At 39.8% G+C, this 10,288-nt stretch overlaps 1 protein-coding gene across 1 annotated transcript in view; it reads left to right on the top strand.

Annotated features, from left to right (window-relative positions):
- The first annotated feature begins 1,053 nt into the window (after positions 1 to 1,053).
- Positions 1,054 to 10,288, top strand: part of mfsd2b (MFSD2 lysolipid transporter B, sphingolipid) — a 34,170-nt gene continuing 24,935 nt past the window's right edge. The window contains exons 1-2 of the mRNA XM_014020075.1: positions 1,054 to 1,410; positions 1,871 to 2,220. Coding sequence (XP_013875529.1) covers positions 1,891 to 2,220 — 330 coding nt within the window. The 5' untranslated portion in view covers positions 1,054 to 1,410; positions 1,871 to 1,890. The remainder of the gene's footprint in view (positions 1,411 to 1,870; positions 2,221 to 10,288) is intronic.

The following is a 10,288-nucleotide window of genomic DNA, read 5'->3' as shown; positions in this document are numbered from 1 at the left end:
GTTCAGGAGTTAAAGAGAACACATTTCCTTTGTGTTACATATTTAATAAGCTGAAGCACGCAGGGAATTGCTTTTGCCTTTAACTTCCACGTTTCCTCAAACTTTCCTTTTTGCACATTCCTCTTCACGCTTTAACGCAGGTCACGTGTCTGACCTTTCTGCAGCTGTGCCTGCATGGTCGTCAGCGGCGTGGTATCTTTTTTGACAGAAGGGCCCGCGTACTTGGAATTTAAAGTCTGAGTTCAGTAGCCKAAGTCTCCGCGACGTGTTTGCTGTCACGCTCTGATGAGAGGTTCACTGTGGAGAGTAGACATCCTCCACTCAAAGAGTTGACAGAAAGAAGCCGACCCGTTGGATCATAAATCACACATAATGTAGCCCATAAATCTACCAGAGTGTTTTGTGTTCCTTTCTCCAAGCAGAGTTCTTTGGTTTTCATGCAAAACAATTTCTCTGAAAAAAGCAACAGGCTTCTGACACCTTCATCCTGTAGGTCCATCATGAGGATTTATTGTTAGATATAAAAAAAGAACAAAACTCCCACTTTTCATTCTCCTCACTCATCATGTAGCGCACAGCTCAACCTCAGAGTCAGACTGATTATAAAGTCTAAAYATAAAATATGCTAATGACCATAAAAACAAATCTTTACCCAAACCGAGGTCATCTGGACCCTGTGCATGCCTAAAGAACATTTGAAACGTTACATGGTAAAAAYTTGAGTGCTACAGAGCATGTTTTACCCGATTCAGTCAGTGAATTACCTCTTCCGAGTTCTGCAGAAGCCTGATAATTATCTATTCATTCAAATCAGGTGTGTTGRAGCAGAGAAACAAGTAAAACATGCAGGGCTGCTGACCTCGAGGACTGGAATTGATGATACTGATATTGGGTGTTTCCTAAACCTCCATTCTAAGACCCTGGTTTTAAAAAGTTCCAGTGTCAAAGAAATTGATCACTCTTGTTGTGTACACAAATGGCTAAAACGCTACAGAAATTTTACGGTTTAAAAAAAAACAAGGCCCAAAAAAAAGCTATCTGCAACAGGTAAGATATTTATTGTTATTAGGTAAGATTATTTAATGTTCTTGGGTTAAGCTTACATTTCAAAGTTCTAGTGTGCAATACGCTTTTTTTTTTTACTCACTTTCGTTCAAAAACAAAACAAAACAAAAAAAAWTTGCGTACAAAAACAWCATTTCTGACGTCAGATTATCTCCATAGCTCAAGTCGCGCGCTCCCGCACGTGCGGTGCGCCGCCGCGGCCGCTGCAGGGCGCAGCTCCGTCACAGCTGAGGAGAGCGGACCCGCGCGCAGACCGTCTCCGTCCTCCAGCCGTCTCCCGTCTCGTCCTGCCCGCCACGGACCGAGCGAACAGCGGCGGCTGCTTCCGCCATCATCCCTCCTGAGGTGAGACGATGCTCCTGTTTTTCCTCCTCCCCAGCTGCTCAGGGAGGGAGGGGGGGGACACAACACACTCCTCTCAGTCCCTGCTGGCTCCCTCTCTGAATGGTGGCATCTTACTGACTGTCTGTTTTGATCTCGGAAAGGGCCTTCAAAAGCCCCATCTTTGTCAGTTTTTGTTACTGCATCCAAACAGTGATGAGCATCTGCTGTGCTCATACAAGTTTGTGCACACGCCTGCATTCTTGWGGTTGCTTCAGTGCATACCTGTCTTTAATGTGTGTTTATGAGTGTGTGAACCTGAGTTTTGTTACCTTTTTTAGGACCTTGTATAAACATTTACCTTTACAGGACCTGTAATCCTTATTGGGACCCAAACCTTGCTCTAGGGGTCAGGGGTTAGGTTTAGGCTTTAATGAATGGAAGTCAATAAGGTGTTGTCAGCTTCTCCCTGGCTTGTTTCCAGAGCACCACAGCAGCGTGTGAATGGCGACAGAAGTTGACAGAGTTGTTGTCCCGGGGCCCCAGGAGGAGCTCCCTGCCTCCGGAGCTGTCACTCACGCCGCCCGGAGCCCGGGCCACATCCACTTCCAGCCTCCGACACGCACCTCCCAGTGGCAGGCCTCCCTGGCTCACAGCAGGGGCCACAGTCACACACACTTCATCGCCGCAGCCTCACACACGCAGCCGCAGAGGTACAGCTGTCGCCTCGCACACAGCCTCTCAGCCATGAGCAGAGGGGAGAGGGGAGCGCAGGGGTCTGCGGGGAAGCTCAGCAAGCCCAGTGAACCGCTGTTCCCCAAAACCTCTCAGCAGGTAAGATCATCTGTTTTTTATGTTTCTGATCTCAGACACTGAGCTGCAACCTGTCTGCGAACGGCTGGATGGTGCTGGAATCTTATCTGCTGATGTTTTTGCTGCTTAGTTTCCTCGTGAAAGACTTGATGAGAGATAAGTGTAGTGATTTATCTGTAATTAATCAGCTGGATTGTTTTTTTTTTGTTTGTTTTTGACTGTGTTCATCAGTGCTGAGAAGCTGACTGTGTTTAACTTAGAAAACTTGCCAGACTGTTGCTCTGTTTAGACTCAGGCATCATTAAATAGGTTTACATGTCTCTTTTTTCTTAGTTAAAACTTACTGCAAATGACAATAGGTCATAAGTTCCCATAAGATTGAAGCCTCGTGTAAAATGTAAATTAAAACAGAATTTAGTGATTCGCAAATCTCATAAAGCTGTATTTGATTCACAACAAAACAAAGAAACAAYGTTTAAACTAAGAAATTGTATTTTATTGGGGGTTAAAAAATGCAATTTCGAATTGAATCATAGCATTATATCTAAAATAAATATGGGACAGACAGTAAAAGGCTCTAAAAGCAGGAGGGAAAATTTTAAAGCATTTGAAAATCCTACTGTCTACATTTTATTTACAGTTTATCCAACCAATAAAGGTTTTCAAGAGTGGAGACATCGCTGAAAAAAGAACAAAGCTGGAAGTCAATAATGGAAGCTTGTGAGCCCTCAGGGGCCACTGCATTGTTTATTTGTTTGTTTATTAGTTTATTTAACAGGGACAACATGAACGAAAAAGCATTAATAAAAGATGCTTTGCACCAGATTTAGTTTAAGCTAGTTTCCATCAGGAGAGTTAATAATACAGCCTAAAATCATTCAACACTGAAAGTCTATATGTGCTCGATATACAATCACTACAAAATCATAAAATGACAACAATGTAAACAGTACTAAATACAAACAAATATAAACAGGTTTGGTTCTGTTTTGGACATCACTGCTTGAACACGTCAGTTTATCAATATCTGTAAACATGATGGTTAAAGCTCTATCATGCAAAATTAGATGCATTTTCCCTTAAGCAAAGTGTAAAATATAACAGAGGCAAAATAAAATAATATTTGTTGGTCAGACAAATCAGAATTTGAAATGATTTCGTGGAAACTACAGATGCCTTTTTACTAAAGAGAAGAGGGGCCATCCAGTCTGTTACCAGCACCCTGTTCAAAAACCTGCCTCTCTGATTGTATGGGGGTGCATTAGTGCTTATGGCATAAACAGCTTACATGAACGGAAAGGCACCGCCAATGCAAAAAAGTATAAAGTGATTTTAAAACAACGTAAGGTCCCATCCAGACAATGTCTTTATCAGAACTGGCCTGCCTGCAATCCAGASCTTTTACCAGTTTAAAACATTTGCTGTATCATGAAATCTGGCAAAGAAGGTCTAGAACAGAACAACTGATCCCACATCGCACAAAAATAGGACAACTTTCCCACTCTGAAAACTCCAAAACCCTCAGTTCCAAACATTTACTATGRTCTGTTGTGAATAAAATTACGAGTTGATGAGATTTGCCTTCTGTTTTTATTTGCATGTAACACAATGTCCCARCATTCTGGGGGTCATATTTGTAGAACATATCTTCATGCTAACATGGCCTACAGGCTGTTGGATGAAGGAAATGAAAAGTGGTCCCAGACAAACCAAGTCTGAACTTGATGCATTGTCCCTTTATGAGATCGGTGCATTTTTTTGCAGAGAGCGCATCAAAAACCGTCACCCGACTATACAACAGTTAGTCACTCATCCACCTCAGCTCAGGTTTTGTGTGAAACAGTGTTACGTCATATTATAAAAACGGGTTCAGCAACTGTTTCGTTTCTGCCAAACGTCTGTCAAATATCCTGAAAATCCTGAAAACAAGTTCAAAAGGCTTCAGTTGTTAGACTCTCACAGAGAGTGTTTACAGCGAAACCAGTTGTGTTCTTGGGCAAAAATTAAGGAGGTTATATGAGTGTCCCTAAAATCCACATTTTACCTGTTTTTATTAGTTTTGGTTTGCTGGTTGGGATAAAAGTTGGCAAATAATCCAACAATTTACCTCATCACAAAAACTACTGGGTGAGAAAATCATCATCTCTCGTCACCATACAGACTTGTGTTATTTTTAAGTGTACAGAAGATGACAAGCATCTTAACAATGTTTGTGTCGGTTTTTCGGCCAACCTTGAAACCAAGCTTTCTGGTGAGCTAAATGACAATGCTCACCCCCACAGAGCATTCCATCTTCTCTCCACTCCTAAGTGAGTTCAAAAACTGTTGCTTTGCCGGTAATTTAAGAGCATTTCAGTGAACTACGGGGCGCCGAGTTTAAAATAAAATATTAAAAAAAGACACGTTTTCATTATTTAGCTGTAAAATCCTACTTTTAAAAAATTCCTCTAACATTTTATCATTTAACTCGTTCTTAAATTTAGCTAATTTTTACTAGATGTTAAACAATATGCAGATATTAAATCCTAAATGTAAACGTGGCTAAATGTTGACGTTTAGATGTAAGTATTTTGGAATGGAACGCAGCATTTGGCTCTTGTGATGATGTCATCATCCTGASACAATAGCAACCGCTAACGCTGCTAACTCTGCCCTACAAGACATCAAACTTGCAGTTGTAGTTGATGTGCTCCGAGCAGCACTTCAAACCGCCAGACCACACCATCCACACTGTTTTCAATGAACACATTTTAAATTTAAAATTTAAATGCAATCTTTTGCAGCGTTAGCAGCGTTAACTGTGTTAGCTGTGTTAGCTGTGTTAGCGGATGCTTTTTCGCACGATGATGACATCAGAGCTAGAACTGAGCAACAGTAAAGGCTGTGTTCCTTTCCAAAAATTTTAAATGTAAACTTAAACATTTACAACTTTTAAAATTTAACTTTTACATTTAGATTTACACCTTTAGATTTAAACGTTTAATATTTAAGTACATTTTTTATCATTTAAATTGAACATTTAGTGGAAATTAGCAAAATGTAAGAACAGTGAGCTGAATAATAAAATAGAAAATGTTAGTGGAATTTTTTTAATTAGCATTTAACACTCAGAAAGTGAGCTAATAATGAAAATGTGTTAGTGACATTTTTGAACATTTTATTTTACATTTAACGCCCCATGAACAGGTTTACAACTGAGTAAATATTTTTTAACTCGGAAAATAATTTAAAGATAATTTCACAGGTTAGGAGTGACAATGTTTTAAAGCATCCCACTGATCGATCTTTTGATTTCTGTTAAATCTTTTCCTTAGCCAACAAGTTTCAAAACATATTTTCTTTCAAAATTGAAAAATGAAGGTTTAATGTACTGTATGCATGGTCTCGACATTGTGTCCGTATCGTTTCTCTTTGATATCAAAACTTAGCAATTTTTTGAAAAAGTAGCTCCTTGTACGAGTTGAAACTCCCAGCCTCCACAATAACATCATAAATGTCTGAACTTCCTCTTTTTTGACTTCTCACTATTTGTTTCAGTGCATATAAATGTTAAAATTTAGCTACTGAATAGTTTACATGCATCGAGCCATAAACCACTTAATATGACATCAGTGAAAAAGTTAAACTTGGTGTGAATGAGATCCTCTTTCTGAGGAGGCTGTCGGGCAAACTGGTCACCCATGGCAACATTTTGAGTGACAGTGATTGGTCTGGGAGTTATTTTGGTTTCCATGAATTGTTTTCACTGATGCACAATGAAGTTCTGCAAACCAGTTAGAACTGGAGGAACTCCTATTAGCAGATTGTCTTCATTTATTTATTCTTCAACAACTGCTCAGTTTTTAAGAAATAAGACAAATTATCATTTTACTTTAGGTTTTTTTTGCCTTCGTATTTCAGTCAGTTTGCAGAAATTCTGGGCTAAACTGACATTTATTACACAATTTCAATTTATGGGATTTATTGTTTCTGTGTGAAACATTCTAAGTTCCTTATGTCCTTTTTAAAATGCACTGCTATAAAAAGAGTCTAAGTAATGAAGATTAGAGATGAAGTTTGTTGCACAGTAGTTTTTTCTTTTTGTAAATTTCTGCAGCTAACACATCTGTTGTTTACACTGAGGTTCCTTCCACTCTAAACATGAAGAGCTTCTGGATTCATCCAAACTAAGGGATAAATAAAATTAGTTAAACATGCAATTGCAATGTTTTCGAATACCATGATGACAATATCCTAAATGCCATAAATTTACCATTTTCATACTTGTTTTTCTTTTTGTTACAGCACTGTCTGTGTACTTCATAATTTAGGCCACTATAATGGAAATCAGCTTTGAGCATTTCAGGCACCAGAGGACTGTCTGATAAACAGATCTAAACTTAGCACATTAATAAAGAAATTTTTGTTTGGTTGGCAATAAATCTTATACCATTGGAAATCTTCTTTATTTCCACTTAAATGGTGCCACTTTTGTTAAGAAGGTGCATGTATGAGTCGAGTAGCAGAGTTAAGTTTGTGCGTTGTACCAATGAAAATCGTGCCAAATGTTCTCTGCCAATGTCAACCATTTTATTCTGCCGTTTACTCTCGTTTGCTGTTTATTGGGCTGAACAATAGAAGTTTTAATAAACAAGACACATTTGCAGTTTACCGTAAGATGCTTTCATTTATTAAACAAAGGTATCAGTGACAAGTGGAAGAACCATACACAGCCACAACAGCTTGGCACCTCCTCACATCACACACTGCTGTTGGGGGATATCCCCAATCAGATATTTTGACTACAGGTGTTACGCATGCTTCAGAAAATTGAATGCTGTGGTACGAGTGCAACATCGTATTGGAAGGAGTGAATCAAAACWTTTAACCATATAGATTTCTGTGTCGAACTGCATATAAATATTAGTTTTTCATTGGTTAGCTTCTGCCCATTAGAAACATCATTCATTGCAGACGTGTGTACCTTGGCAACGTGTTTTTACCTGATATGATTATACTGACAAGCATTTCTATCAAATCAAAAATAATGGTTGTCAATAGCAAGCTGAGTTTCAATGATGTGCTGATCTAAGTTGGTCACCACATTCAGTTTCACCAGCTAACATTACTGTCGCCCTGAACAATATGGCCGCTCTCTCCGTCCATGAAAAGTCACGTGATAGCACCTCTAGCTAATTCTTCATTGGGTAGCTACCCCATTCCTTAAAGTCAGTGGTGGGCACAGTTCCCCTAAAGCACTAAAGCACTAATAGGGGAGCTAATTTCCTGATTAGTGCTTTAGGGCTTTTGCTATTTTTTTTTTTTTACTTCATTAGTGGATTAGCACTTGCTAAATTCATGGGCTAAATTTAGAAGCACTAACTTATGTCTTTAAATGTTATTGATCAGCATTATTGAAATCTGTCATACATTTTGTTCATATGCGTATATCTGCAAGGTCACATGTATCAAACTGAAGGCCCACGGGCCAAATGTGACCTGCAGGTGGCTCCCATTTGGCCCACCAAGGGCACTGGAGACAATATTCTGCACAAAGTAAATATTGTCTTATGTTGACTCTGAAAAATGTAAAATACAGTTTGTCAACTGGGCTATATTAGTGCTTTAGAATTAGCTTTCGCTAATATTTTTCAGTGTGTTCGTGCTTTAGAATTAGGGGACCTTAATATTTGAGTTAGTGCTTTAGGGTTAGTGCAACTAATATTTAGATTAGTGCTGCCCACCACTGCCTAAAGTTGGCCAATGTAGTTGTGTTGGTCACTCTAGAAAGGACAGCACTTCCAAGCTGATCCCAGTCCATCCTCTCCTCGCTAACATTTCGGAGGTAATTTCTGATAAACCAAGCCCTGTGGGGGTTGAGCGCTGTCATCTTGGAGGATAAAGTTTGGTCCCAGACTGGGGAGACATAGGATTGATGCTGGTTGCTCACAGGTGTTGAACACTGGGGATACCAGAAGTTCGAAACAAAACCCGCCCAATGGAACAAATATGTCTAACAAATATGGCAGCATTTAATAGAAAATAAATAGATTTTTTAAAATCTGTACAGGATTTAATGCAGAGAATCATTGTTACAACAACAAATAAGTATTCAACGTCTTGGTGCTAAGTTTAATATCTGTTTCAGCAATTCTGTGCAATTAATTTGTGACAACAATGTTGACATTTGATATATATTGTGAAGCAATACCTAAATCATTGTTTCCACTTGCACGAGGTTCTTCTAAGAAAAGCTTTGTTTAAATCAACCGTTCGAGACGACGGGTGACATTTTGACAGTAATGCTGTACCAGCTCATACTCTCAGCAGAGGACTTGAAGCAACTTGTTGACTCTTAAAAGTGGAATCTGTGGTATGACAATTAAAATTGTCAGAAAAGAAATCCTTCACTGAAGTGGTGAAGTCATTTTTTCCCCCCCTTCTGTCTTTAATTATCCTCAGCCGTAATTAGGACTGATGCCTTTCTGAGCCTGAGGATTAACGGACCTCAGAGATTTAACTTTTCTGTCCTTGATTCTGACTTCTTGCTCTTGTTTTTTTTTTTCTTTTCTTCATTCTGAGCTACTGGTATTTCCATATTGGTCTGTGTGATGTGTATAAATGAGGTTTTGTTTGTGTATGAGGATATCCTGTTTATCCTCTTTGACGATAGGAACGCAGTAATGAAGAAGATGGAGCGTTAAGATTTTGGTGGGAAACGCAGAAATGTTTAGGGCCAGGCAGGGAGAGGATTTCTTGCACATCATCAGTTAAGCAGCACTCTCCAGACACCAGAAGACTTTGATTTTTCTGTTTTATTTTTGCCTCCCTCTCCAATTAGGGATAATTGCAGTGAGAGTGGAAGAAGAGAGAGTGTTTTGAAGTTGGAACCACCGCGCAGCCTTTACTTACCTCTGACCCCTGCTTGTCTTGCTGTTGAATAATTACGCACCTCCCCCCTCCTGGTAATTGTTGTTCTCCAGCCCCTCTCCGTGTTTTGATGGGGCTAAAGAAGGAGGCAAAGAAAACCCGAGCCGGATAATAACAGTGCGGCGGTCGTGGGCTGCGGTTGCTTTGGTGATTTCCTTCTTTCATTTAGCCCATGGGGTAGCTGTCAGTCAAGGCCGGGCCTCCTCTGGATGTGGAGTGATGCTATTTTGTGTGTGAGAGACACCGAAGCTTTAGAAAAGACAAGACGGCTGCTGAGACAGTTGTAAATACTCAGACTGTGGGTGTCTCATCTCATTCAGATCCGGAGATGAAAGCTCGCCCTCGGTACACAAATCCACACACCGAGTCCTGATGGTTTTAGCAGAAAACGGGGAAGGAAGCAGAACCGCGGAGGGTTCAGTGGGTTTGTCCGGCTCCTCCATAAGCCTCAGCGTCTGCACCCAGAGACCACACTGCTAACAGCCAGCGGGGGTTCTGCTTCTGATCCTTATTTAACCCAAACCCACACCGGCACATTTATCAATGAACTTTTGTCCTGTCTGCTATAAAAACCCGTCGTTTGGCCAGACCAAGCTGGGGAACGAAAACAATATTTTTGTGTGTTCTTTCAGGGAGTGAAATGAACATCACACAGATCCATCACTGCAAAGTGAACCACTGAAGGACAGGCATCATGACTGTTTGGAGGAATTTATTATTTTTAGTGGATCAGGGATGTCTTGGCTTATGAAATCTTCTGATCAGAACACAGTGAGACATTTGAAAATATTGGATAAAAGGCCAATATTATGTGTTTCTCAGGCATACATTTAAATACTATACCATAATAAAGTATCTATGTCACCTTTAGCTGTTATTAAAATGCTGTTTTTATGTTTAAATAGAAAATAAACTTATCTTCTCATCACTTCCTCTTCTAAACACCTTGAAATTGGACTGTGTCTCTTTAAAAAACCACCTTCCACTTCTGTCTTGCCCTTTCAGTGCGGGTGGCTGTGATGCAGTTTACTTGGCATCTGAAAATACATTTCCTCAAATGTATTTTTAATCTGAAAAGGGCTTCACTGAGTGAGAACTAATGTTGAGAGCTCAGCAGACAGTTTAAGTTTCACTTTCACTTTCACCCGAGAGCCTGCAGGAGTCATGGGCGGGGTGTGTG

Source organism: Austrofundulus limnaeus, unplaced genomic scaffold (assembly GCF_001266775.1).
Source record: "Austrofundulus limnaeus strain Quisiro unplaced genomic scaffold, Austrofundulus_limnaeus-1.0 Scaffold239, whole genome shotgun sequence".
NCBI lineage: Eukaryota > Metazoa > Chordata > Actinopteri > Cyprinodontiformes > Rivulidae > Austrofundulus > Austrofundulus limnaeus.
The sequence above is the reverse complement of the archived record's forward strand: the minus strand, read 5'-3'. Positions and strand labels throughout refer to the sequence as shown.